Raw genomic sequence first — 27,412 nt, 5'->3', positions numbered from 1 at the left:
CTCAGAAAGCGACACGTGGTGGAGGCATAGATTCTCTGTGGAACTCCAACTCCATACATATTCAAAAGCTCTCTTGTCCCTCCCTTTAACCCCTAATTTTCTCTCCCTAAAATCAGACACCTACACCCACTTTCTCTCTCCTAGGGTTTTTTTCAGCTTTGCAACAGTCTCAGCACAAATTTGGTAGGTAATTGGTTTCCCTCTTGGGTATTCCATTTTTTTTATTATTATTTATGGATGTTTTGGTTGGTGGGTCTGTTTGTTTCTTGAGAAAATATGGAAAAGGAAAGAACTTAATTGGGAGTTTGGAGAGTTGGAACTTTCATGCAACTGTGGTCTGATGAAATGCTTCGGTGGTTTCTGCACCTCTAAAATGGCTTTGTTTGTTTTTTTTTCTTTTCCTTTTTCTTTTTACTGAAGTATTTGGTAAGTGGTTGTCTTTTGAAGTTCTTTTTAGATGTTTTGGTTGGTTGTTGTTGCTTTATTTTTGTTTCTTGAGAAAATATAGGAAAAGGAAGGAACTTAATTGGGAGTTTTGGGCATTGGAACTTTCTTGCAACTGGGGTCTGATGTAATGTTTCAGTGGTCTCTCCTTTTCCCTTAAATACGTTAGTTTTTTCTATTAAATTGTTGGGTAATTGGTTTTTGCTGTTGATATTCTATTAGATGTTTTGGTTGGTTGGTTGTTGCTCTATCTCTGTTTCTTGAGAAAATCTGGGACAGGAAAGGACCTTAATTGGGAGTTTAGAGAGTAGGAACTTTCATGCAACTGGGGTTTGATGAAATGTTTCAGTGGTGTCTGCGCTTCTCTTAAATGGGTTTGGCAATTTTTTCTTTTTTTGAATATTTAAATTGTTGGGCAGTTTGTTCAATCTTTTGATAATTTTTAGATGTTTTGGTTGGTTGGTTGTTTCTTGCTTTACGTTTGTTTGAAAAAAAAATGGGAAGAAGGAAGGCACTTTATTAGGATTTTGGCGAGTAGGAAGTTTCATGTAACTGGGGGTTTGATGAAATGTTTCAGTGATATCCGTTCTTCTCTTAAGTATTTTTTTTTTCCTTTATAAATAAATTTTTGGGTAATTGATTCTATCTTTTCATCTGTTTTTAGATGTTGTGGCTGTTTAGTTATTGCTTTATGTTTTTTCCTTGAGAAAACATGGAAAAAAAAAAAAAGAACTCGAGAAAATTTAATGCAACTGGGGTTGGGGTTGGAGTTTGATGAAATGTTTCAGTGGTATCTCTGGTATCTCTTCTTCTCTTAAGTACTTTTATTATTATTAAGCCTGTGTGCTTTGGTGTGCTGATTTCTCGGTGCTTTTTATATAATTTTGTCATTTGCCTATCAAAAAAATATTATGATCATTATTATTAAGGTGTTGGATAATTGGTTCTATCTTCTTTTCTTTTTCCTTCCTGTTTATTTCTTTAGAAAATATGGGAAAATAGTTGGAACTTAAATTGGGACTTTGGAGAACAGGAACCTTTCTGCAACTTGGGTTTAGGGTATGTTTCACTTGTCTCTCTTCATTTCTTAAATGGGTGCCCCCTTTCTTAATTAAATTGTTGGGTAACTGGTTCTATGTCTTGATTTTGTTTTGTTTTGTTCTTTATTTTATTTCTTTCATCTTTGGTCGTTTGGCTGCTTGGTGTTCTTTTTGTTTCTTGAGAAAATATGACAAGTGAAAGGGGCTTAAATTGGGTGTTTGGAGAATAGGAGCTTTCATGCAACTGAGAGTTATGGTTATAGTTTGATAAAATGTTTCAGTGGCATCTGTTCTTCTATTAAATTGGCTTTTTTCTTATGATATTGTTGGGTAATTGGTTCTATCTTGTGATGTGTTTTTAGACTTTTTGTTTCTCTCTGTTTGTTTCTTGAGAAAATATAGGAGAAGGAAAGGAGCTTAAAGTGGGACTTTTGAAGTACAAGAACTTTCAGGCAACTGGGTGTGAGTTATGGTTTAATAAAATTTGGTATCTGTCCTTCACTTAAATGGGGTTCTTTTTTCTTTTGTAGGTTGGTTTAATTGTCATTTTCTGGTTGTTTAATGAGAAATATGGGAAAAAGAAAAGAAACTTAAATGGGAAGTCAGAGAATAGGAACTTCTAACCTCAGCTGGGAGTAAGAGAAGCTTCCTTTTACCTTCCCTCTGTTTCCTGTAGAACCAAACAGAGAGTTAGGTTTATGTTTTGATGAAATATGTTCCTCTGGGATCTGTTCTTGTAAATGCTTCTTTTTTCTTTATTTTATTTTATTCATGGGTAATTGGTTTCTCTTTTGATTTTTTTATTGAACTTGTTTGTTGATTGTGTTTTTTGTATGTTATCTGAGAAAATATGGTGAAAATGAAAGGGATCTGTAGTCAGGAATCCAGAGATTTGAGACATTAGTCCTAGGAGTTAAAGAAGCCTAAATTATAATTTCACTGTTTTCTCAGGAATCAAACAGAGGTTTAGGTCAGAATTTGATGCCCTTGGGATGTAGCTCACCAGGAGTGACCTTTGGCAATGAACCGGAGGTCTTGAGTTTGAGGCTCTCGGTATTTAAGTATTGCAAGGTAGAAGGGTGGCCTAACATAGCTTGGGGTTTTTACTTGGCTAGAAGTTGGGATAAATGCCTCGTTGTCCAGGTGTATACCTCATTATTAAAAACATAATTGATGAAATGTTTCTGTGGTCTTTGTTCTTCCTTTAATTGGTTGTTTTTTTTATAACTCTTCCTATCTTTTTTTAGTAAATAATGGTCTCAAGATTCATCAAGACTGCTGCAATTAACTCGACATAGACTGTTGATTGCCACAAAATTTCTAAAGAAATAAATATTAACTTGGAATCTTCTAATAAGTTGGATTTGAACTGGCTGTTTAAGGTTCCTTTTTCCTAGTTCTTGTTTTTGGTTTCACTTTGTTTCTTCTGCAATCTGTCAGCAACTAAATAAAGCATTAGGGTTTGTAATAGTGCTTATTTGATGAAAGATCTTTTGTTTGTTTTTGGGCTATATGAGAGACTGATTAGCTAGAGAATGAATGGTTTCTTGGTATTGTATTTGTACTTTGCACAAGGCCTTGCTGTATCATTTGAGATCAGCTTAGCATGAATCTGTAGGGTCATATTAGATTATGAGTTTCTCATCAAGGGTAAAAAGGGTTATTCTGCCTTCCCTTAATCTAATAAATGGAACAACTTGTAGGTTTTAGAGAAGGTGTTTTCCTTGAGATAGAGCTTTGAATAAGAGAATAAACTAAAAGGCTTCATGTGGTTGCTAGTGAAGAGAAGAATAGGAAATTTGAAGTCTCATATCCTTATATTTCATAGCAACGCAACAGAGCATAAAAGGAAAACCATGGCTGCTGCTTGGATAATTACCAATTGGGTCTTATTTGGGAAAGAAGTACTGCCTTGGGATAGGGAAGTCACACTTGATGGAAAAACAGAAAATCAAAACATTGGGGATGGCAACTGATATCATTGTTCCACTACAAGTTTTCTTGTCTTCATGGAGTCTCTCATGAGGAAGATTCCCTCATGCCTAATGACAGTGGTATCCATCATGGATGTCCAACCCTTGGTTGGGCATCTAGGCCTTTCTCAATTGCACATAATTGTGGAAATTGAGATAAGAGGAAGTCCATGAATTATCTATGGATCATATTTGACCACATTCTTTTGCATTGTGGAAAGGTGAGGCTGTTATGGGAGCTCTTATTCTCTTTGTTTAGGGTGTGTTGGGTGATTCATTCTACGGTTCAAAAGGCCCTGTTAAGATGGCATGGCTTGTTTATTGGAAGAAAGAGGAAGAAAGTGTGGAGAGCAACGCCTTTATGCCTCTTCTAGACAATTTGGAAAGAGAGAAATAGAAGATCTTTTGAGAATGTGGAACTTTTTGTTCAAAGGCTGAAGTTTTTGTTTTTGTGCAACTTATTATCTTAGACAAACTTGTTTATAGAACATTATTCTATGTCCTTAGTTGATTTCATTGATTGATCAAGGCCGGATTGAGGAGGGAGTATTTTTGTTTTCCCTATACTTTTTGGCGCTTTTTGGTGGCCGTTGTATACCACATGTGTACTTTGGTGTGCCTCTTTTGGCATTTTAATGCAATTTGCACTTACCTATAAAAAATAAAAAATAAATTGCTATTACACCACTTTTTGGGTGAATGTTACTGAAGAACTCTTTAGTATTTCCATCAGCACGATCTTATTGTACTGGAGGGAATTTTGTACTAAAGGAGGAAAGCTATGGTCAAGGCTGAGGGCACCCTTCTCCTTGCAGGGAGCCTGAAACTTAACTTTGATCCCTATTCTTTGGGTAGTCCAGACAGATGCAATTGATTGACTGTCTAGAGACTATAGTGAAAGAGTGTTTAAGATTTGCAGTTTTCTGTAAGTAGCTGGTTTTTTGACAATTGATCTCTCTTAGGTGTCTTAGTAAGGGCTTTGGAAGTATAATTCATAATGCAGGACATCTTGACTTCGTAGATGTAAGAAAAACGAAGCAGGAAAAATATTGGTTGGCTCAAGTCAGGGGTTACCTTGTTGGAGTTCCTCCACTGTCTGTCTAGGATGGTTGATTATTTTATTTAGTAGCTTTTTAGGTTTTTTTTTTTTTTTCCTACTGTTCTCTTTACTTGAAGGATATTTCATCCTTACTCATGGAATTATTCCACTTTTGAATTTAATGAAAATTTGAAAATGGATGTATATTAAGACTAGTAACCTTGTGGAGACACAGAATGCTGGAATGTCAAATGATGAGGTCTCCTCCATGCTATAGTTTAGCTTGAAGCTCTTATGCTTGGTTCTTCACCATAAGACTTGGTTGTTATCTCAATCCCATTAGATGTGGAAGATACAATGGAAATGATTTACTTCTCCCTCCTGCCAGTCAAGTTTTCTGAAAGATCAGTTTCCTGATATCCCCAAATTTATTATGGTCCAATGCATGGTTGTGGGCAGGTGTTGAATCCATAACAATTACCTGTAGATGGTTATTGCCTTCCAACATGACAAGCATGTTTTGAATATTTGTTTCAAATCTATAATGCTTCTTTCCCATTATGGTATGCTGGACTTGTAATTCTTCCCCCCTGGATAGCTGAAGACCTTGGTTTAATTGGTCTCAAGAAAATGTATGGTATTATTGCAAATTGTCTAGGGTGCAGTTTACCAGATTAAAAAACACCCCACTATGTAACAAAGTAGGGACAATTTAGTGTTAATAAATAGTCATGTTGTTTTTCCTGCCCGTTTTGGCATGAATGGATTGGTATATGCTAAGTTTAGAGGCATGAGGCTGCATTTATGTTGATATACTTAATTAGGGCATACAGTTGTACTCAGAAGTGAGAGACTAAAATTGCTGATGGTTGAAACATTTAGGTTTCAGTCAAGTGGATTGAAGTGGTGGTCTGAGTACAAGTTCCAAAAGTGCATTTGACAACCAGGTTTGTGCCTACAGAACTTGCAGGTATGGTTCCTATAAGAAGGCAGAAATTTTGAAACTTGCAGGCATACTCTTACTTGCCTATAAAAAAATAAAAAATAAAATTTGATGTTTAAGTAGATCACCTAGGTGACCAGGCAAAGTTAGGCGAGGCAAAGGTTGTTTGGCTCTTCAAGAGCCAGCAAGAGCACCTTAACAGAGGCAACATCTCAGCCGCGTCGATGATGCATTGGGCCTGTAACCCTTCTTGCGAAGGCATTTCAGTTTGGTCAAAGGCCCCTTTTCTGTGTGATATATGGTAAGAGGGGGCCAGCCATTTGTCGATTTACAGTTGCTAAAGACAAAATAATGATGCGTATTTCTCAGTCTCTTTCAGTTTTTGTCGCCATCTCAATGAGTCTAGGGTTTGATATAAGGGGAGGTTCTCTCTTTGTTTCCTCTATATTTCTAGTGAGACGTTAGGGCTTGGATTGGGAAGCGAGAAGAAGGCAGAGTTGCAATGTTTCTCTCCCTGTTTCTTCCAATTAGCTTCTCAGGTGTGCTCTCTCTTTGTCTCTGTTTCTCTGTCAAATCTTTCTCTTATGTCCTTCTCTCTCTCTTTCTTTTTCTGTTCTCCGTTTTTTTTCCCTCTTATTTTCCTTGCTTATAATCTTGCACCTCTTTTTCCTTAAGTCCTCTGTATCATATCTTTCTATCTTATTTCTTGTGTTTCTTTCCTGGTTCCTATTTTTCCTGGTTCTATCCTGCTTCTGTCTCTCAACAATTTTTTTAAAGGATGTTTTCCTGATAAAAGAACAAAAATAATATTATAAATATAGAAGGATGAATCCTTCCAAGAGGCAAGACAAACAAAATGAAAGGAGACTGAATAAAATCATGAAAAATCTCCAATAATTGATCACAAATAAAATGTCTTGAGTGGTGGTCTCCCACAAAACCCCAAACAAAAGAGGCTCCTTTCTTGACCGACATATAAGTTTACCAATTTGCTCCTCTATACTTCCAAGCAAAACAAACAGTCTACTTTCCTAGTCGGTGTTACCATCCAATGGTGATATCCCCGAGGTCCTCCGCTCCCATAAGTCATCCAAAAATGAAAATAAAAAATAAAAATAAATAAATAATAGCTGAATCTCCCTCTACCAAGATATCATAGAGACCGATCCATTTTGCCTCTTTCAGGCCTTGTACGACTATGATGCCCCAATTGTGAATCCAAATCCAACTGAAAGCAAGAAAGCACCTTACATCCTGTCTACGTGGATTATGAACATAATAACTTTTTTATGTGCATAAATTAGATGATTTGTATGATGTTGTATATGTATGATGTTTGATGCTTTGAACAACTAATGTAATTGTAATTATTTTGGTGATTCCACTCAACTTATTATGGAAATGTTAAGTTATTAATGCCCTTAATAATACTGTCATTATGATGTTTATATTGTTTTAATTGGGTAATCGGTAGACAGAATTATATTTTGTGACATCTGTTTCTTGATCTGATATTTTTGTGATATCTATTGCCATTCCGCTTGACGACAAAGTTAGGTTCTATCAACTTTATATCGCCTTTCACTTTTGACTAAGTGCCAAGAAAAACTAGAAATATGGTCGTAAGACGACATTAAAGATTATGTTCCTTTTCTCCGTTTCTCTCTCATCTCTCTTTCTTTCTGTTTCTTTTAATGACAAACACTTTGCACAAGAACTTACAAAATTTAGAAATGACATTAGAATCATATAGAATGCTAGATTGGGATTACTCTTACAAAACTGAACTGAACCGGGTTGCCTTTTTGTAATTTAATTTGGACCAATGGTTTGTAGTTGCCTTATGGAAATCGCATATGATTTCAAACTCAGGGTGATTTCAACTCTCATGTATAATGTTTTCCTTTTCAGCATTTTGATGAGGGGGTAATCGAAACAAGTGAAACAGATACTCCTACAGTTAGCCATGGATCAGCCAGAACAGACACAGCCGCAGCAGCAGCAGCAGCATCAAGTAGTGGGGGTTGTAGCTGGTGCTGGTCAAATGGCCTATGGTACTTCTCCCTACCAAACTGCTCCAATGGTGGCTTCTGGTAGTCCTGCAGTGGCTGTTCCTTCTCCAACTCAGCCTCCCGGTACTTTCCCTGCTCCTCCACATCAGCTTGCCTTTCAACAAGCCCAGCAGTTCCACCACCAACAGCAGCATCAACAGCAGCAGCAGCTTCAAATGTTCTGGTCGAATCAAATGCAGGAAATTGAGCAAACAACTGATTTCAAGAACCACAGCCTCCCTCTTGCTCGGATCAAGAAAATAATGAAAGCTGATGAAGATGTGAGGATGATTTCAGCTGAGGCTCCAGTAGTATTTGCAAAGGCTTGTGAGATGTTTATCCTGGAGCTGACTTTGCGCTCTTGGATCCATACAGAAGAGAACAAAAGAAGAACACTTCAGAAGAACGATATTGCTGCTGCCATTTCAAGGACTGATGTTTTTGACTTCTTGGTTGATATTATTCCAAGAGATGAGCTGAAAGAGGAGGGTCTTGGGGTCACTAAGGCTAGTATTCCAGTGGTGGGTTCCCCAGCTGATGCTATTCCATATTACTACGTTCCTCCCCCACCAGTAGGACCTACAGGCATGATCATGGGGAAGGCAGTTGTTGATCAATCATCGATATATGCTGCCCAACAGCCTCGACCTCCTGTGCCTTTCATGCCATGGCCACAGGCGCAGTCTCAGCCCCAGCAACCCCAACAGCAGCAAACAGATACTTGATGACTCGGGCCAAGGTGTGTGCCTTCTGGGGCCCTGTTAGAGACAAACCCTTATCGTGTCTTTAGTCATAGTGTAGTTGCTTTGTAGTAGTAGTGTTAGTAGACAATTACAGAGCTGAAACTAGTAGATGATACCAAATCAAATGTGAGGCACTCAGCATCCTGTAATAGACTTTGTGTTGCTCTTAATTTGAGGTGTCCTCAGGAGAAGTGTTGTTTTGTGGAAGAAGAGGATGTTACCCCTTTGTCCTTGAATCAATCTGTATGAGCAAAACATCAATTCTGGTTTGCATGGATTATCACTTTCTCAGTTGCAGTAGTTTCGCTTGTTATACATCATTTATCAGATACTAATTCATAATTTAGAAGCAGTACTTACCTTTCATCACTGAAGAAGCAGCTACCCTTGGAGGTTGGGAGGCTGATTCATTTAGGCGTACCTCAGAGAAGCTGAAGAAGTTGCCATGTTTTGGCAAAGAGAAAAACTTCCCATTTGTTTTGTGGAATGTCTAACAGTTGGGTAGATAGTTTATGGAAGATTTCAATGATTCAATTCAAGGCATTATTTGTTTAAAATGCTGCATATTCTGTTTGAGTGTTAGAATGTATACTGTGATCTTGATGTCAATTACTATTTAAGTTGCTTCTAATCTGAAGTCTGAATCTATATACAGAAAAAGGGTTCTGCAGGGAAAAAACAAATCAGAAATGCATTCAAATTAATGACTGATAAACTGTATTGATTAATCAAAATTTTCCAGTTATAAACAGAGCTTACATATATGATATTCTACAAAAGGCAACCAAAATTGGCCTCTTCTCGATGAGGACATTAATTATAACCTCATAACTGGACTGATTTCCCGTGAACTGCCAGTAAATGCAGCTCCTCTTCTCACTCCATGGATACAAATAATCTTAATCTCCTATTTTGCTTGCCTTTTCTCTATTTCTCTTTCTGGTCTTTTTCTTTACCTCATAACTGGACTGATTTCCCGTGAACTGCCAGTAAAATGCAGCTCCTCTTCTCACTCCATGGATAAAAATAATCTTAATCTCCTATTTTGCTTGCCTTTTCTCTTTTTCTCTTTCTGGTCTTTTTCTTTAATAATCCTTTCTCTGCCAATGTCTTGAGTTTTTGTGCTTTTCGTGCTTTTGCTTTCTCCTCAAAGCCATCATCCATCATCTTCATTGTTGCAACACGTCTGGCTTTGTAGACCTGCAAATTAGAACGAAACTACATAAACAAACTGGAGAATGAACTCCACTCGTCCCCTTTCAACAAGCAACTAAACTGAGAGAAACCTCTATACATTCAAGACGCTACCATCACACAACCACATTCGACAATTTTTGGATTCAATGATTCAAAAATGGAGTGTTAAAGAGTACTCCACTATTCAGGAAATAACTGGAAAAGTTAGAAAATTTTTGGCAGAATTCAACAGCAAATTAGAGTGGGAAAAAAATGCAGGCTTTTCTTTCTATGGCAACATGTATGTTATGGAATCATTCAGAATTTGTGCTGCATCAAATTGAGGAATTAGTAAATTAGATAGACTTACATGATGCATGCAACTGACAACAAACTTAGTAACACAGTGGACTTTTGGCTTCAAATTAGGAATTTTGGTCAAAACAAGTTAAAGCCACAAGTTATCAGTACTAAGAGCGCACTACACGCTACCTTCCAAGGTATGGTACCAGGGCATTGAAGTTTCTTGGGAGGAATCAAATATCTCAAAAGGGAATGACCTCTTCATTCCTGTTTATGAATAAAAAATTGCTGAAATGCAAATGGATATGGTAGCAACCTGGGATTGCATGAAATCATAATTCCAAGGGTTCTCATAATTGGAGTTGAGGGAAACACAACCATAGAATTATCTCCAGACAGATAATTGTCTAATATTTTCCAGATGGAGCTCCTGGGGTTTGGTGTGGGACTGTATTTTCATGCTCAAGGTTTTCTTTCATAAGCTGGTTAGAACACCCCTTCCCTCTACCTCCCAAACCCATACCAAAAAACCACACATTCTTTAAGGCAGCGAGTACGGATTGTATTCAAAGAAAACCAACCTGCCTGAGCCACTGGAAGAAGAATTACTAGGAGACGGAGAGATCAACAGAGGCAAACTAGGAGTTCAGGTTAGCAAATTAGGTTTCTTTTATTTGAGTTCATACTGGGGATGACTCCATGCACCTATTTCAAAATTATGTTACAGCCTGCCTTGAATACTAAACATGCATATATAAGAGGAGAAATATGTTTACAAAAATCAGAGTCTAGGCTCAGGTTAGGGTCGAGTTATCAAGCATGGAAACTAAGCACAATACAAACCGATTAGTAGAAGTGTTCCAACCTAAGGTCCCCAAGGTTCAGTTTGGATCAAGTTCAACCCACTGACTTGCAGCCCTACCTTGAGGAGTAAGGCACCACATGAAAGGTTTCAACAGCGAATCAAGTCTTCACTTACATGAACACCACCCAGGATGTGGAACACAAGCAGAAACAATTACCAAGCACTCAGTATAACCACAGCTTATAGGCTAAAAAGTTAACCAAATTAGAATGTGATTATATTATTATGAGAATCCACATTATGAGAATCCACATATTTAGATAGTTAGCATTTTGACATAGATATTCTATCCTGAGAACAAAGCGTAGGGGGTCTATACCGACACCCAAGATGCTAGATGTACAACAATGTAAAATATGGCAGGGACAGGTATAATTCCCTTTCTTAAGCTTTAGTTAGAATAAAATTATAAGCACATAGCAATGTAGAAGAGTTAATATGGAAAATCAAATAGAATTATCCTTTCTTTTATAATAATCTATATGTATTTTTGCTCTCAAACTACAATGCAGGTCAGGAAAATTGTTAACTAAAAAATATGATCTTCTGACATATATCTCATTGTCTAGCAGTAAGGAGTGATTGAACACATTCAGAAATTAACTAATGGAGATAGTTCCCTTAGAAGGGTAGAAGCCAAGGACACAAGCTAGGCAAATACAGACCCAAGTAAGGGAAATGTTGACACACTATAATGCAGACTCTTAAGTATTATACAAAAGAAATCAATGGAACCCAGCAGACCACCATTTTTGCTCATGGCACAAGTGCCAATAAATGGCTCTGAAGATCAATTAGAAAAATGAGCAATCCATGATCAACATTAAACCGCTATTTTCATTTTTTCAAAGAAAGTATAAACACGCCCTAATTTTTCCTAGCAAAACTAGTGAAAATCACCAAACAAGAATTTAATAAAGATCTCACCTTAGTGATATTATCAAGTACTTCTTTCTCTTTACAGTCAAACTTGTCCAATTGCTTTCCAAGAACAGCTTCTATTTCATGAATGAGGTCTACATCATTCTGAAAAAGCCAATGCCCCATTAGATAAATGAGTGAGAAAAAGTTACAGAAACAATATTTTTATCAGGATTCCTCTTAGCTAAAGATCTCACAAAATGATCCACAATTTAATTGAGGACAGTTCCTAATTAGAATTGAATGGAAGACAAGGATTCATGCAGCTTAACCAAAATAGCTAACATAATAGACTTTGTCATTGTTGTGGACTTGTGGTTGAGCTCGACAACAGGTTTAGCTTCAAGTAACCCAAGTATCCTCAAAAAATGGAAGAAGCATGCAGGCTAAGTTCGTTTGCTGGTTCGAGGACTGAAAAAAAGGCTTGTGCATTTTCCACGGTGAAGCCACAACGAGAATACAGTCATAGCGATATCCACTTCTCTTTAAGGCATATATAAACATGAAGATGTAAAGCAAATTCTCCACTTTATCTTATTAATAAGACCTTGCTGGTATAAGTATCAATAACAATGTACCCATAGGCCTCATTTAAATATATATATATATCTATATATATATATATATATATATATATACATATATATATAAGAAACCACTCACCCATTCCAGATATGTAAAGGAAACCATTTATAACAATAAAAATCCCAAGTTACATTTTGCTGTTTCTTCCCTTTTAGTGAACCAAAGTTCTTGTATCTAAATATATGAATTTCTTTTGCATATTTTATAGTATTTATTTATTTTTTTCATATATTTTTCTCATAGCATTGAGTTTATCAAAAGAGCTAATCAAAGAAAAAATTGGAAAAAAAAATTTTCATTTTCCTTTTTCTTTTCTACCTAAACAGAATACTATATATGGGCTAGACCAGAGTTTTAAAAGTCCAATGGTGGATCAAAAACTATCCTACAAGAGAAGGTTAGATTTGGCAAATTCAGTCATTGAAGTATCTATCAAATGCATAGAGAGGTACTATGTTCACGGTACCAAATGGTGCTTCCAAAAGCATAAATAAAATTATTTCTGCGAAATACCTGGGTAACAATGCTCAAAGACAGGCCTCCTCTACCTGCTCTCGCGGTTCTTCCCACACGATGAACATAGTCTCTTGGGTACCTGCAATCAGCTAGCAATTACATTTTATTCAAAAGAATTTTTTTTCAGAAATATGCAACAAACAATGATATTTTTAGAAATAAACCTTGGAATATCATAATTGACAACAAGATCAACCGTAGGAATGTCCAAACCACGACTTGCAACATCAGTTGCAAGCAATATTGGAACCTGTCCAGATTTGAATCGATGTACTGCAGCAAGCCTCAAAGACTGGGATTTGAATGAATGCAGCGCTGCGACTTCCAGATCAAGCTCTTCCAGTAATAAACTTAGAAGGTGACAACTCCTGCTTCCACATAAAAAAGATGAATGGTCAATGTCCTACCAGAAAACCAATGCAAACTTTGGCATCTATAATCTAAAAAGCTTTACTGAAATAACTGCTCCATACACGAACAATTCTAATCGCTTAATTTGAAAATAGAATTATGAATTGAGATTATAATCGATTTAACTCTTATGGCATTTAGGTTTGTCATGCCAACTACAGCAGCATCTTGGACAAAGGATGGGGAAGAAGATAACAACAAAAAAGGCAAAATAAAAATAATATACAAGTCTAAAAACAGTTTTGGAAAGATACCTGCAGGTGGAAACAAATATAATTGCAGAGCGAATACCCATCTCTTCCATTTTGGATAAAATGTGCAAAAGATAAACATCCTTCACATTTTTGGGGACAAAAATATACTGCTGTTTAAGAGATTCAACTGTCTTGAAGCCTTCATATGCCTCATAGAAGTATGCCTTATTTGACGAAAGCTCAAGCAGTGTCTGTAGGTCACTTGTCATTGTCGCAGAAAATAATAAAGTCTGCCGATTTTTTGGCAAGCACTGAAACACCACTCTCAGTTCCTCTTCAAAGCCCACGTCCAAAACTCTATCAGCTTCATCCAAAACCAGAAACTGAAACAAAATAAAAAGAATGATTGAGACCATCATAAGTTCAGGAAAATTTAAACAGGGAAAATCTCCAAGGTCTAACCTAAGGGATAATACATACTGAAGACCCATATAATGTACAATTGCAGCTTGTTGCAAGCAAAACACTTGAGACCTATGGAAATAGAGAGACTGGAAATAGAGAGACATAGTTTCTAGTATGTAAAATAAGAATAAAAAAACAAATAAACCTTTGTGTGTAAACCTAAAGGGGAAGGAGGACAGGGTTTGAGAAGATTTTTGTAAGGAAACGTGCTCTATTAGGGAAATGGCTTTGGAGGTTTCCTAAGGAAAGTTTTGCTCTTTAGCATCAGGTTATTCTAAGCATATATTAGACACATGCTAATAGGTGGGATGTCAACACTATGATTAGGAGGTCGCATCGTTGCCTTGGAAGGCCATTGCATACGTCTTTCAAGTTTTTTCTAGAAACACTTGAATGGTGGTGGGAGATGGGGCAAAAATTCGTTTTTAGGAAGACTTGTGGTAGGGGGATCAACCTCTGTGTTCTCAATTCCCAAGTCTATTCAAAATTGTCACATCTAAAAATAGTATTATTTCATCAGTTCTTGGGTCCACTTGTCCTTTCTTTTAGAATATAAATTTCTGTCACAATCTTTCTGCTTTTGAGATAGGGGATCTTGAAATACTCATGTCCTCTCTCTCTTGTTTGCACTTATCCCCTTCTATTCCTAATGTGGGAACTTAGTCCTTATCTTCTTTAGGTTTACTGACAGTAAAGTTGTTCCTTTTAGTCTTGTCCAACCACACCAATCCAATTCCATTTTTCCTTACTAATTTTGTTTGGAAATCACAAGCCCCATTTAAGATCAAGTCCTTCGCTTGGTTAATAGCAAACAAGAAGGCAAACACCAATGACATGCTACAAATAAGAAGACCCTACAAAGCCCTCAGACCTGTTGTTTGTTTGTTGTGTATGGAGATAGGTAAAACAATAGATCATCTTTTCCTACATTGTCCTTTGACTTTGGGGCTATGACATAAACCATTCAGATTGGCTCATTTGGATCAGGTTCCTCTTAGAAGTATATGTGATATAATGAACATCTCATATAAAGGGTTGGAAAGTATCATCGGAGGCAAGGTGTTGTGGCACTTTGCTTGTCTTGCTTTGATGTGGGTTGTGTGGCAAAAAAGAAATGTTCGGATTTTCAAGGACAAGGTGAAAACTTCAAAGGGTCTTTGGGATATTATTCATTTCTTAGCTTCCTTTTGGGTCTCTTGTACCACAACTTTTAAAGGTATTCCTCTTAATATGATTCAGCTTGACTGGATGTTGGTGTGTAGATCTAAAGGTGTGGCCTAGCAAGGACTAATTTCTTTTTGAATATTCCCATATGGGTTGTGGCACCTCATAATTGTATACATTTACTTAGCAATATGGAGGTCATACATACATTTTTGTGTTTTTTTTTTTTGGAGGATTCATCATCCTTCTATTGTGCTTATTCTTACTTCGCTTGATATATTATATAGTTGTTTCTCATCCTAAAAATAAATAAATAAACAAACAAATAAATAGACAATAAAGCAAATGATCTAGGAATCCCTATGGTCTTTCCCTTCTTTTCTTCTTCATGGGACAAATTCTAATTCCTTCACCTAGAAGTCATTTTTGCCATCATAAAAGGTCAAGAAAGGAATTAAACAAACCATCCACCACTTTGTTTTCACTTGCCTCCAACTCCGATAGAAGCCCTAGATGTATACCATAAAACTTGAGCACTTTGATTTCATTCTTCAATCACTACAAATCCTTTTGTTTCCTCCACATTCAGGAAAGTTCTCATCAAATCACAACTGGATGTAGTCCCATTGCCGGAGATAGTGTAAAATGAATTTGCGATAGTGGGAATGTGTGCTTTCTTTTTCTCCATTGTTCATTTATCGCAACAACAGATCCTCGGATTGTTCTTATGTTGGCAAAACATGTTATTGCATAACTTTTCATGTTCACCCCATCAACATCGGGTCAGCAATTTTATTTTTTTGATGGGTATCTGCAACAGGTCAGCAAAATGAATTTACTATCCATGATTGGGTTCATCTCATTGTATCAAAGTCCATGGATCACCTCTCCACTTCCCAAATGCATCCAATTTTCTCATAAAACAAAGGAAGCCAAATATATCCCACCAATTTTAACAATTCTCAAACAATTTTCAATCATTCAAAAAAAGGCCAAAAACCCCAAAGTTACTCCTTATTTCCTAACATGCATCCTTTTCCAACCATCAAATTCATTCTCAATTCATTTTCAAGAAATTTTCAAAATATTTTCACTAGTCCCAAATTCCAAACCATCTTTCTTAAACATTGTGATTAATCCTTATTTCTCAAAACACACCCTTTCCCTACCATCAAACTTACTCTTAATTTTTCAAAAGTTTTCCTAACAATCTCAAATCCCAAATAATCCAGCTTAGATTTTATGATAAATCCTAATTTTTTTTCATACGCATAATTTTCCTACACTACAATTCATTCTTGGTTTCTTTGGAAAACTTTCACACTACTTTCCTCCACAAAACCCGACTTCCGAATAACCTAACTTAAGTATTATGAATAAACTGCATATTCTCATGCCTAACTACAATTGTCAAGCATGAAATCGATAGAGAAAAAAAAACCAAAGGCGTTACCTTAGTTCTGGCGAAAACAGCAGGAATATCAGGATTCTGCTCAAGAAGAACCTTAACCCTCCCCGGAGTGGCAATAACCACATGCGGCCGTTGCATCAGAGTCTGCGCCTGATTGATCATATCCATCCCACCCACCACCACCGCACACCGCAGATGCAAGCACGACCCGAGAGCCCGAAACTGCTCGGCCAACTGATACGCCAGCTCCCGCGTGGGCGTCACCACCAGCGCGAAAACCCCAAAAGGGTCCTCCGCTAGGCGGTGGAGTATCGGCAGAGCAAACGCCGCCGTTTTGCCGCTCCCAGTCTGGGCGAGCCCTAGCACGTCGTCACCGGCGAGGATTCGGGGTATGCAGTGGTGCTGGACCGGCGTCGGCCGTCGCATTCCGAGCTCTTTGCAGGCCTGCACTGCCCATTCAGCGAGGCCGAGGTCGGCGAACGTGGAAGATGGTGAAGTGGGGTTGGTGGTTCTTGTGAGCGGTTGCTCTGGATTAGGGTTTTGAGCGGTGGTGGTGGAGTTTTTGGAGGGTTTAGGGGTGGGTTTCCTTTTGGAAAATAGGGGGAAGTTTTCATCAACCAAGGTTTCTTCGTCCATTTTTTTTTTTTCCCTTCTTCCTGGTACCGAAAAAGGGTGTTTGGATTAAAGGAAACTTCAAGCGAGTTTTCTGCCGTGTTTTTCTAGTTGAGTTGAGTAGCAGACTAGCAGTTGATACGTGAACCAGATGAAAACCCTAGAAGTGGTAGCACAGAAACTCTCTACTAGGTAAGGTGAGAACAGGATTTAAAAAAATAAAAATATAATTTATTTTTATTTCATATATAAAATAAAAAACTTATAAATCTTATATAAACTATTATAATAAAAATGAAATTCCATGAAAATTGAGATGAATCGTATTAATATATAGAAAAAAAATCAAAATCAAAATAAATTTTAATTTCCTTATTATGGTCGGTTTTGTAATTAAAAAGATGAGAAAAAGAAAAAGGTAGATTTTTTTTTTTGGAACATGTGGTGTCGGACCCACCTAAGTTTGACCTGTTGCTTTCAATTTTAACAGTTTCGGCATTGGCGGGTGTATGCAAAACAGAAAGAAATAGAGGAAGAGGGAGAAGGGGTGGTGCCGAGCTGCTTCAATGGAGTCACCGTTCAAAGCAGATGTACTGAAAGGGAAAGTGGCCCTTCTCACAGGAGGAGGATCGGGAATTGGGTTCGAGATATCCACCCAATTTGGGCTCCATGGAGCCTCCATCGCCATCATGGGTCGCCGCAAGCAAGTCCTTGACTCCGCCGTGTCAGGCCTCTGTTCCCAAGGAATTCCGGTCATTTTCTTTCATGTTTCCTACCTCTGTTTGGTTTACCAGAAAATCCCCTTTTTTTTTTCTTCTATGATGTTTTAATTTCGTTTCTTGTTAATAGAAACTAATATGGTGCTTGTTTCAAGCTGAATTGAGATGGGTCTGTTCATTGATACTGCTTTTGGTAAAGTGGGTTGACATTAGAATCATCAAACTTCATGAATCGTGTACATTAGAGGTTATGGCGTAAAGAGGCGACAAAATGAAAATGGAATCCTGGTTGTCTTATTTTATTTATTTCTTTATTTCAGTTTCCCTCCTCTGTTTGTTCGCCCAGAAAATCTCTTCCCTGTTTATTTTTTTTATTTCGGTTTCAAGTTCATATGACTGGAAACTAATATGGTGTTTGCTTCAAGTGTCAAGTGAAATCAGACAACGGGAGTGCAAAATTTGAGATGGATCCGTTCATTATACAACCTATCATATATATTAGTTTGTTGATTCTGATGCATGACATTTTTCCATTTTCCTCCTCTTTTTGGTTGCCCATAAAATATCTTCTCTGTTTTGTGCTGTTTCATGTGAAACCAGCTCATGAGAATCTTAGAATTTAAGCTGACTCTTAGATACCTCAGCCCATGGATGCCACTTTTTGGTAGTGGGTTGACATTTGGATCATCGACTTTCATATACATTAGAGGTTGTAGCACATAATCAACTAACAAGAGTATCGTGTTTGAGTTGAACTGAGATGCTTTGGCTCATTGGTGCCACTTTCAGACAATTGGTTTGCAGTTGGAATGAACACACTTTTTGGGCGATTATGTTTCCATTACTTTATTTGGTTTTTAGGGGGTTTCTCCACTCTGTGATTATATGATTATATGCGTACTTGGTGTTGTTGCAGGTATTTGCTACTACTTTGACAAGAATAAACCTATGTAACATGACTAAGTAAACGAGCAATGTTACTGCCCTTGCTTGTGTTGGTTGTTTGACCAATCACACCATTTTATACGATTAAGCAAATCTTAAAGCCCATTTTTAGGCCACATTCCATAAGTATTGTTTAATACAGGTGGATTTAGATTTGTTTGATTGGTGGCTTTTGAGTTATGAATTGTATATAACAGTGGATTATGCTTGTTGGTCCTTTTCGTAAGATATTTCTTGTTTTTGCTAGGGATGCCTTCTTGCAAGTCATAAGGTTTTTTTAGTTAATAGGTAGTCAGACCTGGTACTACTGATAAAATATTGAACCATGCAGTTTGCATTCTATATAGAAGAAGAATCCATCAACAACCTAGCCAGGGAGGCAGGTTTGTTGAGCTGAGTTCTATTAGTGGGTTAGTTTAAGTTGACTGAATGACATTTGTAGTTTTTTTTTTTAAATGATATCTGAAACGTGACAGCGGAGGTTTAGAGTTGACCAACTGTGGACCCGCATTTTTCACGTGCGCCCCCACTCGATCGGCGAGACTCTCTTTTTATTTGTGAAAAATTAATTTTTGGAAAAAAGTTGGAGCCGCCACTTATTTTATTTTTATTTTAAAGGGAAAATAAAATAAGAAAAAAAAACCCTAAAATGTGACTCCATAATTTTTGGAAAAAAGCATGTCTTTGAAAAACCCGAGTCTAAGTCCGGGGATCAGGTTACCTATTGAGAAGGTACCTTTAAAAGGTAGCACCCCTCTAAGCCCTCTAAAGGTCTCTACTGACAAAGTTAAGGGAAGTGTGACAATTAATTAGTTAATTATAGATACCTAAATAGGCTAGGTGATTTTAAAGAGTGGCATGCCAAACACAATCAAATTGCAATAAAGGAGAGTTAGGGTGCGTACCTGAACCGCTCTTCAAGCGCTATCATAAAACATAAAAGTTAGTGTAGAAATGTAGCACACAACATTTGTTTCATTCAAGCAAGTCAGGCATATATCAAGTCATCCAAGAATCACGTCAAATATGGATATGGTCATTAGTGGCATACAAGTCCATAGGGTTCTAAAAAATAGATGAGAAGAGAGTGTACCTGGATAGCAAGCTAGTACTCCTCTATGGGAATCAAGAGCATCTCAACAATAAATACGAAACAAATTCATGTATATCATCAAGAAGAATAAAAAATCAATTAAATACCAAACAATCATCTTTAAAATCAATATTAGTGAAGATATCAAGAATGTAAGACCACCCACCAAAGTCCATATTACTTTTGCACGAATTGATTCAATGAATTCCATTGTTTGGAATCATGAAGTTTGTTCATGCTTGGGAAAATCAAGAAAATCAGTTGAAAATCAAATAAAATAGTGAAACGCGTGCCAGAAGGAAAATGGCAGCAAAAGGGTGTTGAAGTTTGGATTTTATTGCCTAGAGAAGGTCTAAAGATGAATTTTTCAAAGTTGAGAATGTTTAGTTGAACAATGGTTCAAAAATTCAATTTAAAACAATAAGTTCCCAATCAAAGAAGCGAATAGAGGAGAAGGTGTGTATAGCAAGGTTGCCATGAAGTGAGGCCGGGAAATTCTGGATAGAAGGGACCAATTCACTACAAGAGTGTTCAACTGTCAAATGCTTCAACTTAAAAGACATCTTGATTCATAAGCTCGATTGGATTCTCCTCAACAAAAGTCAAATACTGAATTGAAGGTTCAGAATTTCCAATTTTCTGCATTGTTGTATTTCCTGCATTTTGTGTTATTTCCCACCACCGAGACTTGGTTCAGCAGTATTGTCGGAGTTTGCTTTTTGATTGCGGGCGGAAATGGATCCGGCGAATTGCGAGTATCTGATGAGCCAAGCTATCCGGGTGGAGTGTGAATCGTTGGCCACAGATGCTATCCGGATGAGCGTTATCGAAGGATCCGGACATGTCTGCCCGGGGAAGTTGAATCGTCCTCCTCTCCCATCCGGCGGCGCCGGATGTGAAATATCCGGAGAAGGTGGAACGTCGGTCGGATAGAATTGTGGTTGTGAGATATCCGGAAAGAGTGAGATGTCGGCCGGATAGAATTGCGGTTGTGAGACATCTGGAGAAAATGGGATGTCGGCCGGATAGAATTGCGGTTGTGAAACATCCGGAGAAAGTGAGATATCGGCCGGATAGAATTGCGGCTGTGAGACATCCGAAGAGAGTGGGATGTCGGCCGGATAGCATTGCGGCTGTGAGACATTCAGAGAGAGTGGGATGTCGGCCGGATAGCATTGCGGCTGTGAGACATCCGGAGAAAGTGAGATATCGGCCGAATAAAATTGTGGTTGTGAGACATCCGGAGAGAGTGGGATGTCGGCCAGATAGAATTGCGGCTGTGAGACATCCGGAGAAAGTGAGATGTTGGCCGGATAGAATTGCGATTGTGAGACATCCGGGTGGAATTGGTGAGAATTTCCGTCCGGGTGGAATGAGCAATGTCATAAACTAAGAACCCTCAAGAACTATGGTAACCTCTGCATCTGTTTAACTCCAAGAAAACCCGTTTTACACAGCCTTTATCAAGTTCCCAACTTTCTCGGAATGCTCATGGTCTCCATATTCGAGAATACCAAGGTAAAGAAAGGGAAGAAACGTAGATACAGAAGCACGCAAAAAGACCAAGAAAGAAAAGAAAATAAAACAAGGGAAAAGAAGACAGTCGGTGGGTATTTTAAAACCAGATTGGGACATAAATGGGGGCAAGACGCATAGCATTAAATTCAAAGGTAAACTTATATTCAGATTGCTTTCAGATGGAACCAAAGACATTAAAAGGAATATTAAAATAGCATAAACATGCAAGCAAACCAGTCTCAACTAATCAAATTGTGGCCCTTGTGTCCACACCAAACGACAAGAATGAATCTTCAGAAAACTAAGAAGTCAGGAAAGATTGAAACTAAATGGTGATATAGCAAAAATCTGGAAACATACCTGCACGTTCTCCTCTCCAATTGCTTGGTTCCAGGCTGTTGCACCTTTTCCCAACTGAGAAATCTGCTCCCCAAACCTTTCTCCGTCCACCAATCTTCTCCCTCTCTATATGTATTCCAAGTCCCTCTCTTCTATGCCTCCTTTCAGACGATCCTCTCATGCACACCCCCCCCCCCCCCCCCCCCACTTGTTCTTTTCCTTTTCTCCTTATATTCGTATCAGCCTCTCAAACCAAATATGCTAAAGAAAATCCACTTTCCTTTCTTCTATTTCCTTTCCTTTTTCGAAAATCAGAATGCTCCTTTAGGATCTCTTATTTCCATATGTATGCAGCCACATTAATTCCTTTTTCCCTCACAAAATATTTTTCTTACCTTTTTGAGTGCACATACCTTAGTGAGATTTAAATAGTAGCCCCCATTCTCTTGCCAAACAATAAGAAAAAAAAATGAAAATAGAGAGAATAAAAAATAAAAAAAAATTTAGCAGTCTTACAACCTATCAAAGATTAAAATAAAATAAAAATAAATAAGTAAAACATAATAAAATGAAATGAAATAAAACAGTCAATCCCATGCGGGCCATGCAAGTCATACAAGTCACGCTAAAAAAAAGTCTTAATGGGCCAAGTGCGTCTAAAAGGGCTTAGGTGAACCTAAATGAGCCTAAGGTTGGGCCAAGGGTGCCTAAATGGGTCAAGGGTGCCTAAGTGGGCCTAAGTAGACTACCCTAAAAGCTATCCTAAAAAAAAAGCAAGAAAAGCTTAAGTCTAAATCAAGACTGCCAAGGATCACGATAAAGGGTCAGATAATCCCTTAACCAAAGTCTCCGAGGTGACTCAGAAAAAGGTAAGTTGTACGTGTAGTAATGGGCCACCAAGGAGTTACTATGGAGCATTAAAAATGAATTTAAAGACATGTGTTAAAGGGACAAAATTGAGGGTCTACACCAACCCATCAAATTGGTTGGGTTGTTTGGTTTGCTCTGGTTGCACCTGCTTCTTGGATAATTAAATTTAAAGCTTGAATAAACCTGTTGAGGATTGACCTGATGCTCAACTTCTTCAACTAGATTTGGTTGACCCATCTTAAAATATTGGTCTCAATTTCGTTGATTTAGTAATACGATTTGGGATTTTAAAAGAAACAATAATTCTCACAGTTGTGTTCCTTCTGCTGTTAACTTTGCAGGCTGTTGGATTTGTGGGTGATGTTCGCAAGCAGGAAGATGCAAAAAGAGTTGTGGAATCAACTGTCAAGCATTTTGGCAGGCTTGACATTCTTGTGAATGCTGCAGCTGGCAATTTTCTTGTCTCATCTGAGGATTTGTCCCCAAATGGGTTTCGAACAGGTTCAATTTCTTTCTAAATTAATATGGTGGGCATGTTTTGCATTTGATTTTGTTTTCATAGACATGGTCATCACTATTTTGAATTTAATAAGATCTATTGAGCTAATTTTGCTGCTATATTATGCCTCATGTATATTCCGCCTTAACTTTTATGGCATGTTCAATAGATTCCACTAAAATCAAAAGAAAGAGAGTGATTCCCTTTCCTGCCCATTCCTATGTTTACTTGCATTTGAAATGAAAAATATGTGGGACCCACCACAATTTGGGGAAACCCATTCCTCAAGTTTAAGGAATCCCATTCTCCCACCCTTCTTATGAATGGGATACATCAAAATTTGAGGAATCAAATTTTGGGAATGGATTGCCTAACTTGCTCTTGTGCCTCTAATTTATAATAATTATTATGCCTCCAATATAATAGTACATTATCCGAAATGATCTCTGGATTGATCAGAAGATCCTTTCAATTGGTTAGAATCCGTTCCTTGAACAAAACTAGATCTTGTGGAATCATATTGAATATTTCACAATACATTTTGTATCTTGCTGAAAAACATACTATAGTTATTTATTATGTGATTAATAATTTTTATTAATAAAAGAGAGAGTAAATTAATTAAATGTCAATTTTATAAATAGGAGTATACTTTTTTTATCCAAAAAAATTATAATAAATTCAAGAAATAAGTTTCATTCCTATGCTCTATCATTGAACATGTTTTTGCTTAACAATCATAAATCTAAAATAAATGGATATACTTATAAAGCTAAAATATCCATTTATATATATATCATAAATAAATAAAAAGTTTTTCTTAACCAAATTCTATTTAATTAAACAACATTATAAAAGAAAAATGCAATTAATTTAAGAAATAAGTTTTATCTCCACACTGATAAATGTGGAAATTTTTTATAAAGGCATTATAGTAAAACTTTATATTTCATTTTGTTCCCTTCGTTGATAGTAAACAGTTCAAAGGAATCAGTTTTATTCTCATTCCCTTGCCTAATAGTTTTGTAAACACTTAAATGGAGTTTCTGATCCTGATTCTAATTCCTTTTATTCACTTTTCTTCCCATTATGATTCTATTTTCATTCATTCCATTTCCCGAAAAGCTTAGTAAGCATGCCATTAACTTTTGGCATGAAATGAGGTTATTTTTTTTGGTAGCTCAATGCTTAAAAGCATTGTGCTTGGTTCCTGATGAGATTCTGTTGGATTGAAGCCAAGCCTTTACAAAGATCGTAGGCGCTATCTTAAAGATGAGGGAAAGAGAAGGGGGGTTGTGTGGGAGTGGGTGGGGCAGTTGGGGGAGATTTGAAAAGCTTGCATTGCTTCTTTGTGGAGCTCTTTTTCCATTTTTTCCTTCTTTTTTTTACCAAATTTTGTATACTTCGAAAGATGTCTCAAACTTCCAAACCTTTTTATTTAATGCAAACAAATCAGATTGGGGATGGAGATGGTGTGGTCTAAAAATACTACATTCATATTAAACTGGGATATATACTTACATGTATTTGAACCCTTAAGTCATTGATATGTGAGGATACAAAGTCCTAATATCTTCTAAAACCTTTTTGGGGATGAAAATCCTGCAGTTATGGATATTGATTCTGTCGGTACATTTACTATGTGCCACGAAGCACTCAAGTATCTTAAGAAAGGAGGACCAGGAAGGAGCTTTTCTAGTGGTGGATCGATATTGAATATAAGTGCTACTTTGCATTATACAGCAGCTTGGTATCAAATCCATGTATCTGCAGCCAAGGTTTGTCAAATTCATGCTAGTTATGAATTTACTTTGATGTTTGTATCAAGTTCCTTCAAAATATTTCTCCTCCAACAGGCAGCGGTTGATGCCACAACTAGAAACTTGGCACTGGAATGGGGGACCGACTATGATATCAGAGTTAACGGGATTGCACCAGGCCCCATCGGTGATACTGCTGGCATGAGTAAACTTGCACCTGAAGAGATCAGCAATAAAGCTAGAGAGATTATGCCTCTGTATAAACTTGGGGAGAAATGGGATATCGCCATGGCTGCTCTCTACCTGGCTTCTGATGCTGGTTGGTAACATTATGTGTTCATGCAATTATCAACTATTAGCATTTGTACTTTATCTCATTGTTGTTAGATTGATGAGCAAATGTATCTTCATTGTTGAAAACCTTGGTAGTAATTTCTTAATGCTTAAACCAATAAACAAGTGTAGTTTGCTGTTACCCTGATATACATTGTGTGCCCATATCCTAACAGTTCACGTTTTTAGGAAATTTAGTGGCTTAACATGGTACTAGAACTATGATTAATTGAAGGTCTCAAGTTTGAGTAAACAGCTGCTTAAGTTTTTGCGAAAGTTGGTAGCTTAAATTTGTCACATTTTGTTGAATTGTTGCATCACTTGAAAGTGTCAAATATTAAAAAATGGTGCCCATATCGCTTGTATATTGGGTTTTCACAGCCTTCTACTGCTGAATTCTAAGTGCCTAGATATCCCCCTTTTGTTTTGGAGCATTTAGTCTCTGGGGTTTCTTGGGCTCCCTCTAGAATAACCCTGTATAATGTTCGCTGGTTTCCTTTGGTACTCGTACAACTCAACTAAGCCTTTCCTAGCTACTTGCAGTTGGCTCTGTATTCTTTTTTCACTTCACGAAACACGGTCATAAAGGTTTGTGGGCCTTGGTACTGGCTGTTTGAAGGATTAATTAAACACGTAGTTGATTTTTATCCTTGTAAAAATGAAAAAATAAATAAATAAAGGACTAAGAGGCACCTAACCAAACCAATGGAACATCTTAGCATGAATAAATAAATAAATCAGTTGATCCATTTGGTGATTGCTCTAGGGAAGGCTATCGGCATGTGGATCTACAAGTATCCCCCTTTTTGGTTTGTCCGTTGATGTGTTTGTTTTGGTTTTTTCTTTAGTTGGTAAGGCAATAGATGTTCCAAACTTTTGGATGCAATTTTTTTGTTTCTTTTTGGTTCACCTCTCATCATGTATACATTTTAGCCTTTTCATACCAATCCTTGTATTATTGTCTCTTGATAAGACGGAGGAAAAGGGAAAAAATTTCAAAATTGATTTTCTCTTCCTTTTCTCAAGATCCAAACATGTTCTAGGAATCTTACATCTCAGGAATTAAAAGTTACCCCACCCACTTAGCACTGAATCCACACATTCATGCTTAAGAAACACCTCTAAATGACTTGACAAGTTGCAATTGATCGATGACTGATTACTTCTTAAATGTATATTTTTGGTTTTACTTAGAATCTAATCTATGCCTGTTACTTTTGAAGGTAAATACATCAATGGAACCACTCTTGTAGTTGATGGAGGACTTTGGCTGAGCCGACCTCGCCATTTACCAAAAGAGGCAGTGAAGCAGCTCTCTAGAGCAGTGGAAAAGAGGTCCAGAGGTGTTCCTGTTGGGGTTCCAAAGAGCAAGCTATAGCATGTTCAATCAAGGTATGATATTTCTGGATCCAATGATGAACCTACAACCGATATCATTCAACCATTCAGACTTCTACACATTAAGCTCAGTTAATAATCAAGCTTAATGACGGTATTTTTCTGGGTCTGAGACTCTTCTACCCAGTCCTACAATTAATAATGTACAATGATTTCAAAAGGGGTTTGATCACCTTACGGATAACTGAATTCGGTAATGTATTCATGCATTTTCAGATCTTTAATAGACTTGCTATTGTCCTAGCCTAAACATCTTATTACTTGATGTATTATGTTCTATATAATCTAAACATGTAAGGATTCAATATACAATGGTGTTCAGCATCACTACTTTACCAGAAACTTTGTGAATATTCTTAAGAATGATTTCATAGATGTGCCCCTTTCAAGCCAATGCAGATTTTCTATCTTACCAGAAGACAAATGGAAAAGAAAGAAAGGGTCATTAGCATTTGAAGTTACTAAGAGATGTGGTGTGCTAATCTATCGTTTTGTTAGGTTCCAGGAAGATACCAAAGAAAGGAAAAATAAAATAAAAAAAATAAAAAAGATTTTTTAACGTATGATTTAAAATGGAATTTTTTTTTAAAAAAAAAGGGTTAAATATAATTAAAATTAGTGAAAATATAAACATTTTTTAATTATTTACCTTATGTTTTGTTCTTTGAAAATTTAAGGGGGAAAAAAAATCCAACATGAAAGGAAATAACCATATTTTCAAAAAACAGTTTTCAATTAAAAAATTGAAAAAGTTGTTTTTGAAGTTGAAAAACTATTTTCTATTCTTTAGAAATTTGTTTTTAAAAACAGTTTTCAAATTGACTCTAAAACCCTATTTGTTAATTGTTTTCAAAACCCATTTTTTATTTTCTAAAAAAAAAAAAATTGACAATCAATAAATAATTTTCTACTCTTATTCTTAAAGATAGAAAATAAATTTTTTATAAATGACATATTTTAATTATTTTTACGTGTTTTTTAAATATTATTTTTAAAAATAATTATATAAATATAAAAATATTACATATAAAATTTATTTTTAAAAATTAAAAAAATAAAAATAAAAATTAAAAACATTTCAA

At 36.7% G+C, this 27,412-nt stretch overlaps 3 protein-coding genes across 21 annotated transcripts; 2 read left to right on the top strand and 1 right to left on the bottom strand.

Moving 5' to 3' along the window:
* LOC100243367 (nuclear transcription factor Y subunit C-2) lies at positions 1-8,513 on the top strand. Of its 19 annotated transcripts, none has more exons than XM_059735579.1 (5): positions 48-183; positions 5,379-5,466; positions 5,563-5,740; positions 5,819-5,978; positions 7,351-8,513. In XM_059735579.1, exon 5 carries the CDS (start codon positions 7,406-7,408, stop codon positions 8,213-8,215), a length of 810 nt encoding a protein of 269 aa, XP_059591562.1. In that variant the 5' UTR covers positions 48-183; positions 5,379-5,466; positions 5,563-5,740; positions 5,819-5,978; positions 7,351-7,405; the 3' UTR covers positions 8,216-8,513. The 19 variants fall into 19 exon arrangements, with proteins under 19 accessions (XP_002262881.2, XP_010645118.1, XP_010645119.1 ...); XM_059735582.1 differs by lacking the exon at positions 5,563-5,740 and adding an exon at positions 2,436-2,627 and having other exon boundaries at positions 5,379-5,443; positions 5,894-5,978; XM_059735580.1 differs by lacking the exon at positions 5,563-5,740 and adding an exon at positions 2,436-2,627 and having other exon boundaries at positions 5,894-5,978.
* A 410-nt stretch (positions 8,514-8,923) lies between these two features.
* LOC100267286 (DEAD-box ATP-dependent RNA helicase 36) lies at positions 8,924-16,880 on the bottom strand. Its single transcript, XM_002263171.5, has 6 exons — positions 16,287-16,880; positions 13,265-13,587; positions 12,764-12,967; positions 12,597-12,678; positions 11,505-11,603; positions 8,924-9,433 (listed from the first exon to the last, which is right to left on the bottom strand). The coding sequence occupies exons 1-6, from the start codon at positions 16,878-16,880 to the stop codon at positions 9,266-9,268; spliced, it is 1,470 nt and encodes a 489-aa protein (XP_002263207.2). The 3' UTR covers positions 8,924-9,265.
* Positions 16,881-16,947: 67 nt separating this feature from the next.
* LOC100248493 (peroxisomal 2,4-dienoyl-CoA reductase [(3E)-enoyl-CoA-producing]) lies at positions 16,948-26,672 on the top strand. Its single transcript, XM_002262719.5, has 6 exons — positions 16,948-17,053; positions 17,347-17,608; positions 22,682-22,841; positions 24,448-24,617; positions 24,696-24,918; positions 26,156-26,672. Exons 2-6 carry the CDS (start codon positions 17,423-17,425, stop codon positions 26,308-26,310), a joined length of 894 nt encoding a protein of 297 aa, XP_002262755.1. The 5' UTR covers positions 16,948-17,053; positions 17,347-17,422; the 3' UTR covers positions 26,311-26,672.
* The last annotated feature ends 740 nt before the right edge of the window (positions 26,673-27,412 follow it).

Source organism: Vitis vinifera, chromosome 19, assembly GCF_030704535.1.
Source record: "Vitis vinifera cultivar Pinot Noir 40024 chromosome 19, ASM3070453v1".
NCBI classification, from domain to species: domain Eukaryota; kingdom Viridiplantae; phylum Streptophyta; class Magnoliopsida; order Vitales; family Vitaceae; genus Vitis; species Vitis vinifera.
The sequence above is the reverse complement of the archived record's forward strand: the minus strand, read 5'-3'. Positions and strand labels throughout refer to the sequence as shown.

Excerpts from the sequence above, each read along its gene's own strand:
- LOC100243367 (XM_002262845.5), top strand. The coding sequence starts at position 7,406 with ATGGATCAGCCAGAACAGACACAGCCGCAGCAGCAGCAGCAGCATCAA.
- LOC100267286 (XM_002263171.5), bottom strand. The coding sequence starts at position 16,880 with ATGGACGAAGAAACCTTGGTTGATGAAAACTTCCCCCTATTTTCCAAA. Across the intron at positions 12,679-12,763 it reads GTCAATTATGATATTCCAAG|GTACCCAAGAGACTATGTTC; the intron begins GTTTATTTCTAA and ends AGCTGATTGCAG. Across the intron at positions 9,434-11,504 it reads TACTTGATAATATCACTAAG|GTCTACAAAGCCAGACGTGT; the intron begins GTGAGATCTTTA and ends TCTAATTTGCAG.
- LOC100248493 (XM_002262719.5), top strand. The coding sequence starts at position 17,423 with ATGGAGTCACCGTTCAAAGCAGATGTACTGAAAGGGAAAGTGGCCCTT. Across the intron at positions 22,842-24,447 it reads CCCAAATGGGTTTCGAACAG|TTATGGATATTGATTCTGTC; the intron begins GTTCAATTTCTT and ends AAAATCCTGCAG. Across the intron at positions 24,618-24,695 it reads TCCATGTATCTGCAGCCAAG|GCAGCGGTTGATGCCACAAC; the intron begins GTTTGTCAAATT and ends CTCCTCCAACAG.